Genomic DNA, 18,182 nt, shown 5'->3' on the forward strand with positions numbered 1-18,182 from the left:
GGGGGTGGGGGCACCGGTGCCCGTCTGGGGAGGGAGCAGGCGGAGGGGGTAAGCTGCGATTACAAGCAGGAACCGGCAGCAGCTGTGAGTCCCCGGCTGGGGCTAGGGCGGGGGGAGGGGAGCGGCGCCGGGGCCAGGCCCCGGGGGTCGTGGGGTGGGCAGGAGGAGGGGGCGGGAGGTTGGCAGGCAGTTTGCACAGGATGACTGGGAGGGGACAGGTCCGGCGTCGGCCTCCCGCATTTCCCCTGTCCCCCTCCGCCGCCTGTCCTCAGGCCGCGCCGCCTCCGGAGCCCCTTCCCTGGCCCGGGAGGACGGCTCGGGCCCCTGGCTCGGCCGGCTGTGGGGGAGGGGGCTGCATGGTTTCAGCCCAGGAGAGGGGAGGGGCGACAATTTCTGTCGGCCGAGCTAAAGGGGTTTAAAGGGCGGCTCTTAAAGGGGCCGCAGGAGGGGCCGGGGCCGACTTGAGGCACCCCTTCCCCATCCGCCTTCCATTGCGCTCACCCGGGGCCGCTGGGCCCAGAGAATGCGGAGGAAGGTGGGGAGGCCCAGGGGACAGAGCCCCGCAAGTCAGGGTGAGCCCGGGGTGGCGGGCAGGGGTCTGGGGGGTGTGGTGAGCGCTGGCGCGCGGAGTTGGGGGCAGGGGATGGCGTGGGAAGGAGAGGGTTAAAGGTGGGGCCGGCCCTACAAACGCGCGCACACACTCCTTACTCAGACCCAGTCACACGCGTGTTCGTGGCACCTAGATGAGGCTGGGGGGCGGTATTGGGGCCTTCGCCTGAGCCTTTTGCACCCCAACTTCGGGAGGTCGGTGTCCCCCACTGTCTTAACTCACACCTCATGGCGAGCCCCCGCTCCCGGGCGCACACACGCTCCAGCGCGCACACACACCTCGGACATTCCCATAGTGCCTCACGTGACACACGGCCCGAACGTGCCACCCTTCCCACACGCTCACGCACGCGTGCACACACGGCCTCCTGGGCACTTCCCAACTCCACGCCGACCCTCCTCCGCCCCCAAGGCACTCATTGACTGTGACACACCTACACTCATTCACAGACACACTCCCCCCACATGCCAGCCACAGACACACATTCATAAACAGGCCCGGAGAAGTACACACGCACCCCCTCACTGCCTACTCTTTTTTTCGGGAGCCCTGAGTCATTCCGGCCCCCTCTCAGGGTTCCCCATTTCCCTGTGTGCGGGCACACAGGGACGGGCATGGGGATTCGTTAGCGTCCCCTTCGCCTGAGGCCCCTTCCCCAGTTTGCTGCCTCTGACACTCAGCCAAGGACTTCCTGTAGGTCCCAGGTCAGGGCCCAGAAGAGCCTGGATGGTTGCCACAGCCCCCGCGCTCGCTGGTGCTCGTGGGGGAGGCACTTCCCTTTCCTGAACTCCGGGATCCTGAAGGAGGAAGTGGGGAAGTTGGGCGGGGGCGCCCCAGAGGGTGTGCCCACTGTGGCGGGCTGACCCTCCCAGTAGTGCTGGGCCTTCCTTAGGGAGGAGCTGGGGTGCCAGAGGCCTGGGCTGAGGAGCTTGGCAGCGAGGTATTTGGGGAGGTGAGGCCTCGGGTGGAGAAGCGCTGAGGACGGAGCCCAGGCAGGCTCCGGTCTGTGCCGTGGTAGGGAAGGCAGCCCTCTCCCATCCACAGGTCTCCCTGGGTTCTGGAAGGAGCCCTTCCCTGCCGCTGGCCCGGTTTACTTGTCCTTATTTGTCAGCCCCCAAGTCTTCACCTGGTTCCAGCCTGTTCCCCTAAAGGCAGCAGAGAGGATGGGGCTTAGTAGTCTAAGCTACTAAGGGGGGAAGGGGCTGTGGGAGTCCCCTCCTGAGCTCCAGGCATGAAGCTTCCAGGCTGCATCTCAGCTGGCCCGGGAGCATCAGCCTGGATGAGGGGTGTCAGGGACAAGTTCCAGATGGCCCTCTCCACGGTGGCTCCTGCTCTCTCAGGGGGCCCGGTGTGGGCTGCAGCCTGGGCCCTTGCCATGGAGTCCATGTTTGAGGATGACATCAGCATCCTGACCCAGGAGGCCCTGGGGCCCAGCGAGGTGTGGCTGGATGGTCCTGAAGACCCCTCGCTGGGGGGGGACATGTGTTCTGCCTCCCACTTTGCCCTCATCACGGCCTATGGAGACATCAAGGAGCGACTGGGGGGTCTAGAGAGGGAGAACGCCACCCTCCGCCGCCGCCTCAAAGTCTACGAGATCAAGGTCAGAACTTGGAGATGAGGGGTCCAGTCGTGTGTGTGGGAGGACGGGGCAGGATGGCAGGAACTGACCCGGCAGAGATCCCAGGGATCCAAAAGGGGGGTGAGGGTGCGGACTCTTGGGAACCTGATGGTCTCCCATGAGAAATGTGGCTGCTCTGGATGGGAACTCTGGAGAGCCCAGCAGCCAGGTGGGGGATTGGCTTTGGAGTGGCTGGACCTGGGATCTAGAAAAGATCTGGTTGGTGGGAGAGGCCTACAGGCCCAGGGATCCCACTGGAAAGGGGGAGGGAGAGGCAGGGACTTTGAGACAGGGGAGGGGGCACAGTGAGGCTGAGGCATGGGTGGGGAGTGGGTGCCAGCTCCTGAGGCCCTGCCCCTCCTGCAGTACCCACTGATCAGTGACTTTGGAGAGGAGCATGGCTTCTCTTTGTACGAAATCAAGGATGGCTCCCTGCTGGAGGTGGAGAAGGTCAGTCTGCAGCAGCGGCTCAACCAGTTCCAGCATGAGGTGAGCCCTTCAGCCTGCCAGCTTGGGCTCAGCTCCCAGGGCTTCCTGCTCCAGTCTGTTTCTGAACACTACCCTCCAGCCCCTGGTCTTCTGCCCCTTTGATCAGAGACGGTTCTCCCTATAACCAGCTGCAGCTTCTCCTGCCCCTCCATAGGGTGCTGGGAGCGGGGGTGGGGAGGTTCCGGGAGTTCCTCAGGCTTAAGTCCAGGATGGGACTGACTCTGTGGTGTGCACCTCTGGCCCCATCCAGTTGCAGAAGAATAAGGAGCAGGAAGAACAGCTCGGGGAGATGATCCAGGCTTATGAGAAACTCTGTGTGGAGAAGAGTGACTTGGAGACGGAGTTAGGGGAGATGGTGAGGCCCAGGGAGCTGGCGGGTGCTGGAGGGTGTGCGCCTGGGGGTGTGTGCGTGTGTAGTTCTGTGTGTGAGCATTCCAACCTTGGGATTGTGTGCAGGCCCATGCTTCACACTCCACTTGCGTGCACCCTGCTTGGGTTGATGTGTACCTGTGAGTGTCTGTTGCGCCTTGTGAGGGAGACTGTGTCTGCCATCCAGGTTGTGAATGACTCTGGGGGACACTGTGTCTCCGTGTGCCTGTTTGGTTCTCATGCTGGGTGGACCCTATGCCTGTGAGCACTGCCCCTGGCGGGTTGTGTGGGTGAGGGCAGAGGGGACCAGGAGTGCGTGTGACTGCCGGGATGGGTCTTGGCGTGTGTGAGATTGAAAGTCAGTGGCCATTCATGTGAGCAGGTGGGCAGGTGTCAGAATCAGGAGACCTGGTCTCTGCCCTCCCCTGGCTGTGACCTAAGCCTCAATCCCTCCTCTGAACAGTGGGGCAAATAATACACCAAGCTTTTGTGAGGGTGATGGGTCATTTGTGTAAAAGTGCTTTGCCTTAATAGTCATAGACATTTATGTGGCCCCTAGTGTGTGCCAGGCACTGTTCTTATCTCTTGACACGTTAACTCATTTTAATTCTCACCACAACCCTAAGAGGTAGGTGTGGTGCTCTCATCCCCATTTTATAGATGAGGTAGGTAAAGCCCAGAAGTGGTTAAGTCACAAGTTAAATGGAAGTTGTGATGCTCCTGAGGGGAGTGGAGGTGTCTGGACAGGGGGCTGGGTGTTCTCAGAAGTGTCCCTGTGTCCCAGAGAAGAGGGCTTAACTTGACCTTGCCAGGGGCAATAGCCTGAAACATCTGCATGATGGTTGCTGGAAGAGACCTGACACTCAGGCCACTTGGATAGTGGGCTTGGGATGTGTGATCTGGGGCCTCTGGTCTGGTTTGGGGAGTGATGACTGTCCAGACATGGGGAAGTCCTGAGCCTGTGTGGGCCCTCACCCCTCTGTCTCCCCCTCCAGCGGGCCCTGGTGGAGACCCACCTGAGGCAGATCTGTGGTTTGGAGCAGCAGCTGCAGCAGCAACAAGGCCTCAGGGACGCAGCCTTCCCCAGCCTGAGCCCCCCGCCAGCCCCTGGCCCACCCTGTGCTGATCTGGACCTGCACTACCTGGCAGTGAGAGGGGGATCTGGCTTGAGTCACGGTGAGATCTCAGCGACCTCTACTTGCTCACCCCCAGGTCCCCGAGCCTGACCCCCATTTCAACACCACTGGACACCTCCAGCTTACTTAACATCCCATCGTAGCTTATATTTCTCCCATAATCATCCCATCCTCCCTTACCAACTCTTCCCTCACCTCATTCACTGTTACCACAGTTTCTCCCCTTCTAACACCAGCTTTCTTGATCAGTCCTTGGCTGCCCATTGCAATTCCTGTGTGTGCCAGCAGAGGGTGCCCCCTCCCAGAGTCCCCCTGCCTGCCCCAGCTAGTGAGTAGGAGAGGCCCCTGCGGGTGCTCTAGACTTCAGCTTTGGCCAGGAAAGCCTTCAAGAGCACATCATTTTTTTCCTGGCCTCCAGGAAGATTAGAAAATGCAGCTCAGCCCATCTCCCCTCACTGCCCTTGTAGAGATAACTCTTCTCCTTTATCCTTCTGGCTTCTGTCTCGGATCCCCTGTGCTGTGGTCCTCGCCTGTTCCACTTTGTGCAGATCTGGGAGTTGGTGGAGGCAGCCTGAGCAAGCCTGGTGTTGTCCTCTCCCCTGACAGCAGGCTGGCCAGGCCCCACGCCCAGCGTGAGTGAGCTGGAGCGGCGGCGGCTGGAGGAGGCTCTGGAGGCTGCCCAGGGAGAGGCTCGGGGGGCTCAGCTCCGGGAGGAGCAGCTGCAGGCGGAGTGCGAGCGGCTGCAGGGCGAGCTGAAGCAGCTGCAGGAGACCCGGGCCCAGGTGAGCAGTGGGGACGCTGTACGCAGACTGGCCCCCGGAATGGTGGAGAAGGGGTCCGGGCGGGCCAGGTGAGGCTGGGTTCTGACCTCTCCATCTTCCCCCTCAGGATCTGGCCTCCAACCAGTCGGAGCGGGACATGGCGTGGGTGAAAAGAGTTGGGGACGATCAGTAAGTCACGTCTGTAACCCTTGCCCTCCAACCTCTTATTCTGGGGGTGGCATAGCCCAGGTCCCCCTTAGGTTCGCTCCTCGTCCCTCCATGTTACTTGGGTGGCCTCTCTTCCCAGCTGTCTTGGGTGTGGTGTCTGGGTTGCCTGTCACTGTGCATCCGTCATAGGAAGGAGGTGAGGTTCTGGAGAGTTCCAGTTCTGGGTCGTCCCTCTGGAACCCAAGCCCATCTGTTCTCAAGGTGTCAGCAGCTGAGAGATTTACTCAGCTGCTTTATGACAACGTTCTGTGCCCCCTGGTAGGTTTGTGGGCCTCTGTGGGGCCCCATTTTCTATGCCAGTAACAAGGCCAGCCAGTTGGGTTCACCTTCTGCCCCATTGAGGAGGAAGGAGACGGCCTCTTTCAGGATTCGTTGGGCCTTGTCCACTGATCTCAGGAGAGAAACGTGAGGCTTAGAGGCAGGAGGGGCTTCCTTGGGTTCACAGCAGTGTGTGGGAAGTGGAACATACTCTGCGGGGGTGTCCTCTTGAAATCCTACCTGGAAAGAGGGGTAGCAGCGGGTAGGAAGGGGTAGCTGTGTCTCTGGGGAGCCTAAAGCCAAGGGCTCTGGGGGAGCACTGGACAGCAAGGGGGGGTGGGCAGCTACCCAGCAGCAGTGGAGCCTGGTGCCTTTCACATCCGCACCCAAATTCACCTTCTCCCACTTTCTGAGAATTAGAGCTCAAACCGCCTTCTGCCCAAGTCCTCTCCCCTGAGATGAGGTGTGTGGCACAGACTCCCTACTTTCATTGGAGGGGAAGACTGAGGCCGAGAGCGGGGCAGGAACTAAGCCTCTGTCACACAGCCCTCCCGCCTAGCAGGCTTCCTCCTCATCTTCCTCCCATCCTCTGGCCAACTGGGGATACCCCTCCCCTCTCCCCCCCGCTGGGGTGAGGGCCTGGGTGGAGCTGTGATAGCTGGGGGGTGAGAACCCAGTTTGTGGGACTGCTGGGTGGGACCCCTCAGCTAGGCCTTGCTGAGAGGGTCCACCCTAGCCTGTGGCTGGAGCTCAGAGCCATCTTAGCCTGGGTGCCCAGATGCAGAACACACACATACATATACACACTCTAGAATCCTAGCTCGTCTCAGAAGTCATGCTTTCTGGGTCACTGAATCCAGTCCTCTCTTTTAAGACCAGCAATGAAGTTTCCTCTAACTGACAGCACTCTGAGAAAGGATGTTTTGGCAGGGCTGGAGTCTGACCATTCAGGCTGTGAGTCCCAGGGATCCTTCCAAGGATGCTAAGTGGCTTTGCTTTACTGACTTGGGCTTCACCTTTCTGGATCCCAGGTTCCCCTCATGGGCTCAGGGGTCAGTTGTGGTGGATTGGGGGGCAGGCAGAGAAGGGGTGGTGGATCCCCAGGGGCCATGGCTATCTGTGCCTGGGTGAAAGTGCACCCATCCCAGAAGGTGCTTCGGAGGTTGTGTCATCCACGGTGCTCACTCTGGCCAGAGCAGGCCCTGCCCTCCCCACCCCACGGCACCTGCCCCACACAGGCCCCTTGGCGACAGGGAGCCAGGCTTACCAGAGGTGACCTCCTGCTTCCTCCCCACCTTCCCTGTGTTTGGACCCTTCCTTGGACCTCCCGGATCTCTGCGCTGGAGCCAGCCGGGCCCTGCCTGCCCAGCCCTACACTTCCTTTCCGGCCGAGCATCTCTGGACAGCCCCAGCTTGGCAAGAGTTAATTCTCAGAGGAAGTCCTCACTCCCCCGGTAGTTTTATTTTCTTATAAACTCAGCTCCTTTTGGTAATAGGCCGCTTCCCGAGTGCTCCTTCCCCATCCTCCCACCTGAGGAGGCCTCTGACACCTGCTCTGGGCCCCCCTTCCCCCACCAGCGCCCCCTCTTTCTTCGATTTCCACTTGACCCTCCAGGCTAGTAGGACTATTACCAGTGACTTTTGCAGGAGTGGAACACCGGGCTGGGTTGTCCGGATGAGGACGTAATGGGGTGATAGGAAAGCTGACGAAGGACACATTCCTGAGTCCCGCCTGCTCTCATGTGGGAACCTTCTGTATCCGAAAGTGGCCGCCTGTCTCAGTTTGGATGCCTCCAGGGCAGCCAGTTTTACTGCAGGAGTCCTGGTGGTTAACACACCCTCCCTTTCTCTGTCCCCTCCCTGCGTCCTGTTGGAGCTGACAGGGGCCTAGGAGTCAGCCCCAGTCCCGGGTTTCCCATTCCTTCTCCTCCCAGCCTCTGGCCCACGAGCTCTGGCCATAGTGTCCCTGTGAAAACAGACACCCAGACTAGACCAGACCAGACTGCCACCCTCCAGGTCTGACCTTGGGACCTGGTCAGCACAGCTCCTGGTGGCCAGAGCCCAGGGAGACAAATTGCCCCAGAGGAAGAGCCACTGGGGGTCAGGGGCCAAAGCAGTGATGAAGGGGGAGGTGGGAGTGGAGCCCACCTGGCTGGTGAGGACGCACAGGAAGCTAAGGACCCGGGAGTGTCCCAGCCGAGGCAGAGCTGCAGAAACCACGGCCCCCTCCCCTCTGGGCCCAGCTCATAGGCATAGGCCTTGATGGCGCCTTTTGGAAGGTGTGGCCAGTGCTCGGGGAGGAGAACTTGGGGGGACTCCTTGGGATGGATGAGGGCTCCAAGGGGGCAGGGGTCTGTGAGGGGAACAAGGGCTCAGTGAGGCAGGGGGCTCAGCTGTGCGGGGTCCATCAGTGAGGGGCCCAGTGGGAAGATGGGGACTCAGGATGGGTGATGAGGGGAAAACTATAGGCCTTTCTTTTTTCCCATCGTGGGGGGCTCACTGTTGCAGCCTGGGCCCTTTTCCGCCCCCCCACCCCACCCCTCTCTCCGCCCACAAGCCTCTGCGTGGGCTGCGGTTAGTGGTGGGGAAGAAGTGTGAACTCGAGAGAGAGGATGGAAACTCTGCACCGAGGTCAAGGGCAGTGTGGGGTGGGTCAGGACGGAAGCTGGAGACCCCGTGTACCCTGAGCGTAGCCTCATGCCCCAGAACAGCGGGCCCAGGGCCTCCCCCTTCACGCTTCTCACCCTCCCTACTTCCTTTCTTTCAAGTCTCCTTTGGCCGGGCACCCAGCACTCACAGGAGTTAACCCCTGAACACTTGCAGCGTGGGGGCTCCCTGAGGGTGGCGAAGGGCTCTGAGGTTGGTCTGCGGGATGGGTGGGCTTCCAGCCTCCGTCTTTGATCCTTCGCCTGCCAGCAAGGCGGACAGCAGTTCTTACCCATGCTTTCTCCCTCGATGGGAAACTTCACATCCTCCCCTCCCTCTAAACCAAAGTCATTACGCTGGTGTCTCCGAGTCTCACAGCGGGTCTCCCCCACATCTGTCTCCTGGGCACTCCCCTGATTCTTGTCCATGCCAGATGCTGTGTGAGGCGATTCCCCTACACAGTCTCGGTTCATTCCCATAAACAATGTCATATAGGCATTGTCCCCCTTTTACAAATGAGCAAACTGAGGTGCAGAGAAGTTCAGTAAGAATTCCAATGCAGATAGCAAGCGGGTCCTGGGGAAATGGGGCGACGGTACCTCTGTGGTGTTTTTCTTGTTCAGCTTCTTCAGGTGGAAGGCTCTTATATAAGGGGCGACCATATGACTTGTTGACCAGACTGGATCAGTTTTGAAAGTGAAAGGCGCACTATTAATAATTGTGCTGGGGCAACTAGTGTGAACCAGGACAGTCCTGGGCACACTGACCTGTGGGCATGCCATTTAAGTGGGGACCCTGGTCTGCAGGCCTAACCACGAGCTGCTCAGTTCAGCTGCATGTGGGAGGCTTTCTAGACACGGGGCATCAGCTTGGGTGGAAGCGTGGCAGGGGCTGCCAAGAAGAGCCGGGCTCTGGGGACCGCAAGTCATAGCTGGTTGAGGAGAGTGAAGGGGCTCAAGGCGCCTAAAAGGAAGTGGTGGAGCGCTGGGTTGTTGCAAAGCGACTTCCTCCTCCCCCCTGGCCCGCAACCTCAAGTCCGCTCCACGGCCTGGTGCCTGTGGTCCCCTCCCCGAGGGTCGGGCGGGAAGACTGACACTGGGTGTGCCTGTGGGTGGTGGAAAGTTCGGTCCTTAAATTCCCCCACAGGGGTGAGGTGGCCAGAGCAGCTGGGGGCAGCTATGGGCAAGGATGGAAGGGCTGGCAAGGCTGTATTTCTGTTTTCCTCCCAGTTCTGAACCAGACAGTGATTCTGACCTCATGACCAGCTCTAATCCTCACCCCAGTCCTAACCCTACTACTGCTTCCAACCCTGACTCCAACCCTGTCCCTAATCCTGACCCCAGCTCTGTCCATAGTCTCCGCCATATATCAGCTGTCAACCCCATCCCCAGTTGTAATCCCATGACCGAGCGCTGGCTTGAATTCTGACCCCACGGCATCCTCACAGTGGCTCCCACGCAGCACAGGGCACTAGGAAGCCTAAGTGTCCCACGGCTGGTTTGGGCAGACAGAGGCCTTTTACGGAGGAGGATGCTTGAGTCTCTAACCTTACCGATCTCAGTTGGAAGATTATTGTTTCCAGAACAATTTCTGAGATCCCTGACTTATTCGTGGAAAGAATGAATGAAAGGATAAGTCAATGAACGGTGGAACGATTGGCGGCCAAGGGGGCCCTCCTTCCTGCCAGCTCTGCCATTTGCACTTTGGCTCCTCGGAAGGTGCCAGCTCAGCAGGCCGAGGTGCCAAGAGCCTGTGTTTGAATCTCTGCTCTGTGCCACCACCGGTCTGTGACCTTGAGCCAGCCTCTTAATCACTCTGATCTTCCACTTCCACATATGTCTAGCACCTTCCTCTCCCCTCCCAGGGCAGGGGTGGCAAATCTCAGGGCTCCCAGGCCACTTCCAAGGTCCCCAACCTCCCCCTCTTCATCCTTCCCTTCTGCTGCCTTCTTGCCTTTCCTCTCCCCCACTTCACCTTCTTTGGTGGGCAGTATAGCGTAGTGGTCGGTAGCCTGCACTTTGGAGTCTAGGTCCTAGAGCATAGGGCTCCCATTCCAGCGATTCTACTACTATGGGGCTTTATGACTTTGGTCAAGTGACTTAACTTCTGTGAGCCTCAGTTTTCTTATCCGTTAAATGGAGATAATATTAGTGGCAAAGTCATAGAGTTGTGAAGATGAATAAAGTCCTTAGCACATTGCCTGGCCCTGTGATAAGTGCTCATGAAGATTATCTATGATTCTTTTCTCCCTGGGTCCCTCCCACGTTCTGAAAGACTCAGGTAGAACTTTTCCATGTGATTTAAGCAATAAAGAAGCAGCCACCTGCTGCGTTCACCTGACCCCTTCTTCCTAAACAGTCGTGACGGTGGAAAAAGCACTCAGGTATGGGCCAGGAAATGGAATGTGTATTTAGGTGCACGTGTGTGACTCTTGGTTGTGTTGTGAGGTTGAGATTTTTTTTCCACTGAATTGGCAGTGTTTTTAGTGAGTCATTCGGGTTGTTAGTGTGCTCAGCGACTCAGGCCTATGCATTGTGAGGTAGGGAGGGACGCCCGATGAAGGGGGCAGTCCCAAAGGGCACAGGGCATCAGGAGGAGGTCAGGTGCCATCACATTGCCCAGGGACTCAGTGGTCTCTGTGAGGGGTGCCTGGGCTCTGGGAGAACAGTACCCGGCTGCCCCAGACCCCCGTGTCAGAGTTGGGAGAGGGCTGGGCCTTCTGGGCCGCCTGCCCTGCCTGTTTGTTGTGAGGAGGTGGCAGGAGCTGGGAGGTGGAAACTCGGGTAGCTCCTGACAAGGGGAGCCAGGCAAGCAGGAGAGCGACGGGGTCTGGGAACTGAGTGTGGCAGGTGAGAGCTCTGAGGCGGGGTGTGAAGACGACGACCTGTATCTGTCACCTGAGATACAGCAGTGAAGGTGGATGGGGAGAGAAACTGGCTGTGTGGACAGAGGACCACATTCCATCAGACCCCTGCCCAGACGCCCTCCTGTCCTTGCCACTGAGGGGGTAGCATGGTCCTGCCCCCTAAAAGCCCCAGTCTGATGGGGGTCACACAGCTCCTGCCCTCAGATGCCCTTGGTCAGAAGGGGGAGCCTTCCCTTGGGGAGTCCCCGATTTGATGTGGGACACACTTGGATCCCTATTCTGAAAGGAGAGACACCATTTCTCCCCACAGACCCATAAGATGAGGATGGGGAGCATAGAAAGGCCGAGGTGTGGTGGGATGGAGGGCCACAGAACCTGTGCAGGGGTTCCCAGGGGGACTCCTTCCTTTCTGTGCTTGCCCGCCCCTGCCTACCATCAGATGGGCAGTGAGGACACTGCCTAAGAAGAGAGCTTGTCTCCCGAGACCTGGACTGTTCGCAGTAATTTGGCTTCGGCCCAAATGGGTTAAAAGTAGTTTTGTTGTGGGAGGGACCAGGTTATTTTGTTTTTTTTTTTTTGAGACAGGGTCTTGCTCTGTTCCTGGGCTAAAGTGCAGGGTGTCATCATAGCTCGCAGCAACTTCAGTCCAACTGCATCTCCTGGGCTCAAGTGATCCTCCTGCCTCAGCCTCCTGAGTAGCTGGGACTACAAGCGCACACCACCATGCCTGGCTTTTTATTTTTTTGTAGAGGTGGGGTCTCACTATTTCCCAGGCTGGTCTCAACGTTCTGGCCTCAAGCAATCCTCCTACGTTGGCCTCCCAAAGTGCTAGGATTACAGGCCTCGTGAGCCACCATGCCCAGCCAGGAGGGGCCATTTCTGTCCCAGGATTAGCAAGGGAGCCCAGTCATTATCTTCCCTCTCCACCTCAAGCTTTTCCTGCCCTCTGCATCCCTAACCTCAAGACTTCCCCACCTCTTTCCAGGGCCACTTACCTGCCTTTGCCACCCATCCACATGCATCCTCTCCCATGTCCGTCCATCACCATGGGATGGGGAGGGGGCCCTCAGGGCTCGAGAACTTGGGCCCCCTCCTTGACCTCTCTGTCCTGGAGCCAGCAACCTCCCCCACTTCACTGCTGTATCTCAGGTGACAGATACAGGTCATCATCTTCATACCCCGCTTCAGAGCTCTCACCTGCCACACTCAGTTCCCAGACCCCGGAGGAAACACCTGCTGTTTCCCTCCAGCTCCATCTTCCACAAAGTTCCCGAGTCCCTTCTGGAGTTGGGAGGTGGGGAGAGCCAAAGGAAACCAAAATTTCTACCTTCAGGGAGATCCCAGGCTGTGTCCAAGCCCAGAACAGAGACAAAGGCAGGACCTAAGGCCACAGCTGAACCTCCTGTGAGGTCCAGCGGGGCTCCCAGGCCGCACAGGCCACAACAGGAGAAAGTGGGGAGCAGTGCTAGAGTGATGACCTCCACAGTTCTGGGTTCCAAGTGGCCCAAAAAGAAAGGAAGGGGAAAGGAAGTGGGTGGGATTCCTTGCTAAACTCAAGTCTGTCCCAGGTCCATGAGGGTGGGTGGCCAAGAGGTCTGAACAGAAACCAGGGAGGAAGCAGGGGAAGAAGAAAGAAAAATGGAGAGGCTGGATTCATTATCCACTTACTGGGTTCCAGGCCCTGGACAAGGTGCTAGGAATGTAAATACAATGATCGAATCCCCACTGTGGAGGAGCTCCCAGGAAGGCAGCCTGTGAGAAGTGCTCAGTGTGAGTGGTGCCCCCTGCAGGTGTGCAGGGCACAGCAGCTGTTCACACAGATCTCAACAGAAAGGCGTGGGTGGAGTCATGTAGCTGGGCTGAAAAGAGCCCAGAGGCAGCTTTGAGGTCGAGGCAGGAGCCCTGGGCCTGGCCGACTTGGGGTTGAGTTTATCAGTTGGCACCACTGCCAGCCAGGAGGCTCTGCATAGGCTGTGCGGCAGGGTCCTCCACCTTTTCAAAGTGAGCACTCTTCATGGGCCCCTGTCCCCAGCATATGGATGGTGCTTGTACCTTTAGTATGCGCTTTGAGAAATGTCACAGTGATAACAGCTACTATAAATTCAGCACAGCTTTTTGATGAATCTGTTTTTTTCATCATCACAGCTCTTGCACAGATTAGAAAAACATTTGTAAAGACCTGTAGGAGCTGTGTTCAGGCCACAGACAGTGCTGTGTGCACACAGGGATTCAGGGGCCCCTTAGAATCACTGTGTTCCCTGTCCTGGCATGGTGTCTGGCAATCCCTGCCCTAGCCCCAGGGAATGATTCTCTGGAAGCAGAGGGAGGCTCCCTGGAAGAGGTGGCGTTTGAGTTGGACCTTAAAGGTGGGTAGGGCCAGATGCCAGGGCAGAGCCAGTTTTTCCTCCACAGCTGGGACTGGAGACCCATGTTCCTTGTCCTCTTTCCCACTCCCTGCCCTCTGACCTCAGGGTGAATTTGGCGCTGGCCTACACGGAGCTGACAGAGGAGCTGGGCCGGCTTCGGGAGTTGAGTTCCCTGCAGGGGAGGATCTTGAGGACCCTGTTGCAGGATCAGGCCCGGAGCGGTGGTGAGATGGGGCGGGACCCTGAGGGCATCCTCAGCTCCTCCGTTTCTGGAGAGGGTGGGCGTTGGTCCGCGCAAGCCCCTGGCTCCCAGTAATGACGTCTTCTCTCCACACCTTCGTCCCCCAACCCTGTCCTTTCTCTTCCAGGCCAGAGGCACTCGCCTCTGTCGCAGCGCCACTCCCCGGGCCCCCAGTGCCCTTCCCCCTCCCCGCCTGCCCGGGCGGCGCCCCCGTGCCCCCCGTGCCAGTCCCCTGTCCCGCAGCGCCGCTCTCCCGTGCCCCCGTGCCCCTCGCCCCAGCAGCGCCGCTCGCCGGCCTCGCCCTCCTGCCCGTCGCCCGTCCCGCAGCGCCGCTCGCCGGTGCCGCCGCCGTGCCAGTCCCCCAGTCCGCAGCGCCGCTCCCCGGTGCCCCCCAGCTGCCCGGCCCCACAGCCGCGGCCGCCGCCGCCGCCGCCGCCGCCGCCGGGGGAGAGGACGCTGGCCGAGCGCGCCTACGCCAAGCCGCCCAGCCACCACGTGAAGGCCGGCTTCCAGGGCCGCCGCAGCTACTCGGAGCTGGCAGAGGGCGCGGCCTACGCGGGCGCCTCCCCGCCCTGGCTGCAGGCTGAGGCGGCCACGCTCCCCAAGCCCCGGGCCTACGGCGGCGAGCTCTACGGCCCGGGCAGGCCGCTCAGCCCGCGGCGCGCCTTCGAGGGCATCCGGCTGCGCTTTGAGAAGCAGCCGTCTGAGGAGGACGAGTGGGCCGTGCCCTCCAGCCCGCCCAGCCCCGAAGCGGGCACCATCCGCTGCGCCTCCTTCTGCGCTGGCTTCCCGATCCCGGAGTCGCCGGCCGCCACCTCCTACGCTCACGCCGAGCACGCGCAGTCCTGGCCGTCCATCAACGTGAGTGGGGGCCGCGCCTTCCGCCCTCCCCGCGGCTGGAGATAGAGGGCCTCCTGGCACCCCCTCATCCTTCCGCTTGGGGACCCCGCCCCTCTTGGGTGTCAACAAGCAAACCATTCACACCTGACAGGCAGGGCGCCCCTCCTTGGACCCTGGCCCATAGATCCTGCTTGCTTTTGTCGGGGAGAATTAGTGCCTGCACCATTAAGATTTTCTGTTCAGCCAAGGTAGGAGTATGGTCTTCAGAGTGACAGTCCTGACTTTGATTCCAGACTTCACCACCTAGTAGCTGTGGGGCCTCTTGCAAGTTATCCTCTCTGATCCTCAGTTTTCTTATCTGCAGAACGGAGACAATGATTACATTGTCTGATTGCCTTACAGGGTTACTAAAAGGGAGGCAGTGAGCCTAAAGCAGTTGGCACGGTGCCTGGCTCAAGCATCTGCTAGTGTTTTGGTGATGGCGATGGTGGCTACTGATCACACAGGGACAGGCCTGCTTATCCAACTCTTTCCAGGCCTCAGAGTCCCTGCTGTTTTCTGCCTGTCCTAGGAGACAGAATTCTATCTCAGGGTTCCATCATTTCACTGAAATAACGAGTTTCCTGAATGTCAGAGCCACCCCTTGCAACCTGGAAGGGCCAAAGTATCCTCCAAAGCCAGACAGAGAGTTATTTTGGGGCTGTGCATTGTTTTGAGTTATCTGGGAGCTGTGTCGTAGTCACTCTGGGACATGTCTGGGTCTGGGTCTTGCTTATCTCATTATTGCAGATGCCCTGGCACGCTCAGCAGTGACTCTCATACACAGCTCTTAGGGACCCTACACCCTGGGGCAGGGGAATGGACGCTGAGCGGTTGTGGGGAGGATGCTACTGGAGAAGGGTGCCCAGACCCCTTTGCATGCTGTGGCCCTCCCTCCTCTGGGTCCTAGGAAAGGGCAGGCTGGGATGTGGGGACTGTGGGTGGCGACAGGGAACCATAAGTGACTCTTCTCTCTCTACAGCTGCTGATGGAGACAGTGGGCTCTGACATACGCAGCTGCCCCCTCTGCCAGTTGGGTTTCCCTGTTGGGTACCCAGATGACGCGCTCATCAAACACATTGACTCCCACCTGGAGAACAGCAAAATCTAGGGCACCTCCCCCACCCACTGGCTGTTTCTCTGCCCTCTCCCATCACCCCCAAACACTCACTTTGAATGCTGCATGAATCTTGTGGGGGGCCCCTGCCCCTTGCGACCCCCAGATACCTCCACTAGCTACTGAGTCAACGTGTGTGCCGTCTTCCCTGGTCCAGGCACCACTCAGCTCTGGCTCTTCCTGGGAGGTCAGCTGAGGCTCCCCGCAATCCTGGCTTCTGGGCGAGGGGGAATCTAGGCTGTGGTGGGGAGGGGCATACCCCTCTTAGGCTTCTCCCTCTGCCTTTCTGTTCTTAAACAGGGCTGGATCCAAGAGGATGTCTAGTGCTTGGGCCTGGGGGAGGGGGAGAGTGTCAGAAGACTCCAGGAGGTCCCGAGCCCCTCCCCAAATGTCCATCTTTCCTAGGCTGTGCTCTGTCCTGGGAACACCTCCCTGTGGGGTCCCAGAGCCTGCCCTGCACACGGATGCCAATTCCTCCATCCCATGGAGCTTGGGGCTCGTGGCATGGGCCCCCACTGAGGGAATGTGGCATCTTGTTTCTTTCCATTCCCTGCAGGCTGGCCCTGTGCTCTCTGCCCTGTGCTGCCCACTCTGGGGAATAGAGAGGGTGGGAGAGGAGAGGGAGGATCCTAAAGAGGCTGCCCTGAGGGCTGGGGGCCCTGCACCATGACCCTCAGGCCCGGGGACTGTCTGCCACAGGCCCATGCCCTCCTCCTGGAGCCTGGGGCACTGAGGCACAGATTGTCAAGGCAGACCCCCCCCTTACCCCACTCAAGCCCCTGACACCACAGGTGCCCTGGAGCCCATGTGTGACTCAGCCTCCATTAGCTGGGTGGGTGTCATCAGCCCCTGCCTCCCAGGCCAGAACCTGAGAATGGGCCCAGGGTGCTGTGGAGATCAACTTCTAAAGAGCTACCCCCTCCCCACACCCCACCCACCCACATTTCCTCTGTGAAATCTACCTCAGAGTTGTACCCTCAGAAGGACGGGTAAGCAGGAGGCCAGGGGGTCCCCAGGGCTGAGGTGGGGAGCCTCCTAGGTGAGAGCCTGCCCACCCCACAATGAATCCGCCTCCTCCACTGCGCCTCCCCCAGGTCTCAGCCCCGGGCAGGGGTGACAGCGCATGTCCTGCTCTGATCCAACTCTTCCAGGCCCCAGCTCCTCACACCCCTCCCCTCCGTAGTGAAGGGGTGTGTCAGGCAGGGAAGGGGCCACGGACTCCAGAGACACATGTCATTGTACCTTGAGTGTCCCCTAGGGAGGGGAAGAGGGAAGGGAGCCTGGAGAGGGGAGGTGGGGGCCCCTGTGCTATCTGAACAAGTCAAAAGTCCAAATAAAACTTACCTGTTCCATCTGCGCTAGGTCTGTGCCCTCCGTGGCTGGGGTGGGGCTAGGACCAGGAGGCCTTGGAAACTGTCTCAAGAAAACACAGCCATGGGAGGAGGGTGGGCTGGGTGAGTAGGGCATAGCCGGGCACCCACATTCAGAGTGGTTCTGGAGATCCGGACATGCAGGTGGGCACAGGTGACTTGTGACATGGAGCTTATTTAGAACAGATAAAAAGCAGCCACCCCACCCCTGAGCAGGTGTCAGGGGCATTTGAATTTTCCTTCCCAGCAGGTCTGTCTGGTAGAAGTGCTAAAGCCATGGGGTTCATTTATCAGTAGCAGCTATTTCTTCATCAAATGATTTTGCCATGTCAGGAACTAGGCTGGCGCCTCAAAGGGGAAGAATGCCCATGTTCCATGTCCTCATGGGTCTAAGAACAGGGGAGGGGCTGGACTCCAGGCTCAGCTGCTGTCTTGAAAGTCCCACAGCCTGGGAGGTCAGAGCTGGGTCATGAACCTGTGACTTCTGCTCCCGCCAGGGCTGTGCCCTCTGTCTGCAAAACAGGCTCGAGCTACTTATTTATCAACTGTGGCTGCCTTTCTTTTTCCATGTGGCTCTTTTTGGCTAAGGGTTCACTTAAAAAGGGGGGCAGGGGCAATTGCTCATTGAAGGCCTGAGGTTCAGCCCCATTCTAGACCCAGCTCTGGCAAGTGTTCCTTCCTAGTCAGTGCCAAGGTCCAGACCCCTGTGGGGAGACTTCCCAGTGTCCCATGTCCTCTGTCGCAGTTAACAACTCCTGCTGTCCTCCAAAAGTTCATCTGAGCTTGATTCTGTCTGCAGTCTGAGGATTCCCTCTGAGTCCTGAGTGCCAGGTAAAGTGGGGCCAGGCGTCCCTATGTGACATGGCTTCATAAGCCCTGGAAGAGAAGGTTCTGGAACCTCCCACATGTGGGTGCTCAGGCCCCCTGCTATTCTCCCACCTTAGTCAACTCCCATGGAGGAAGGCAGCCCCCCAGTTTCTGGATCTGGGTGCTGTTTGGATCTCTGGAAGCACTTACGAGATGGGTGTGAACGAATAAGGGGGGGTTGGGGATGCACAAAGCAAAGAGGAAGTCCTGGCTGTTGAGAAAAGGAGCGAAGGATGAGTGGGCAGGAGCTGACACAGAGGCAGGGGGATGACCTGGGTAGCCATTTCCCATCCTGAGCGTGTCTGAAGGCGGGAGGGAACCCAGGTATTCCGCAACCTGTATATTCCCCTGTCACCAGGGT

The 18,182-nt window shown here is 59.1% G+C and overlaps 1 protein-coding gene across 1 annotated transcript; it reads left to right on the top strand.

Annotated features, from left to right (window-relative positions):
- Positions 1-561: 561 nt before the first annotated feature.
- On the top strand, positions 562-16,944 carry TBKBP1 (TBK1 binding protein 1). The gene is made up of 10 exons (XM_012661381.1): positions 562-572; positions 1,951-2,210; positions 2,595-2,717; positions 2,968-3,072; positions 4,082-4,262; positions 4,829-5,004; positions 5,111-5,172; positions 13,453-13,571; positions 13,716-14,449; positions 15,450-16,944. Exons 2-10 carry the CDS (start codon positions 1,986-1,988, stop codon positions 15,576-15,578), a joined length of 1,854 nt encoding a protein of 617 aa, XP_012516835.1. The 5' UTR covers positions 562-572; positions 1,951-1,985; the 3' UTR covers positions 15,579-16,944.
- The last annotated feature ends 1,238 nt before the right edge of the window (positions 16,945-18,182 follow it).

The sequence above is a fragment of the Propithecus coquereli genome, unplaced genomic scaffold (genome assembly GCF_000956105.1).
Source record: "Propithecus coquereli isolate 6110/MARCELLA unplaced genomic scaffold, Pcoq_1.0 Scaffold119, whole genome shotgun sequence".
Taxonomy (NCBI): Eukaryota; Metazoa; Chordata; class Mammalia; order Primates; family Indriidae; genus Propithecus; species Propithecus coquereli.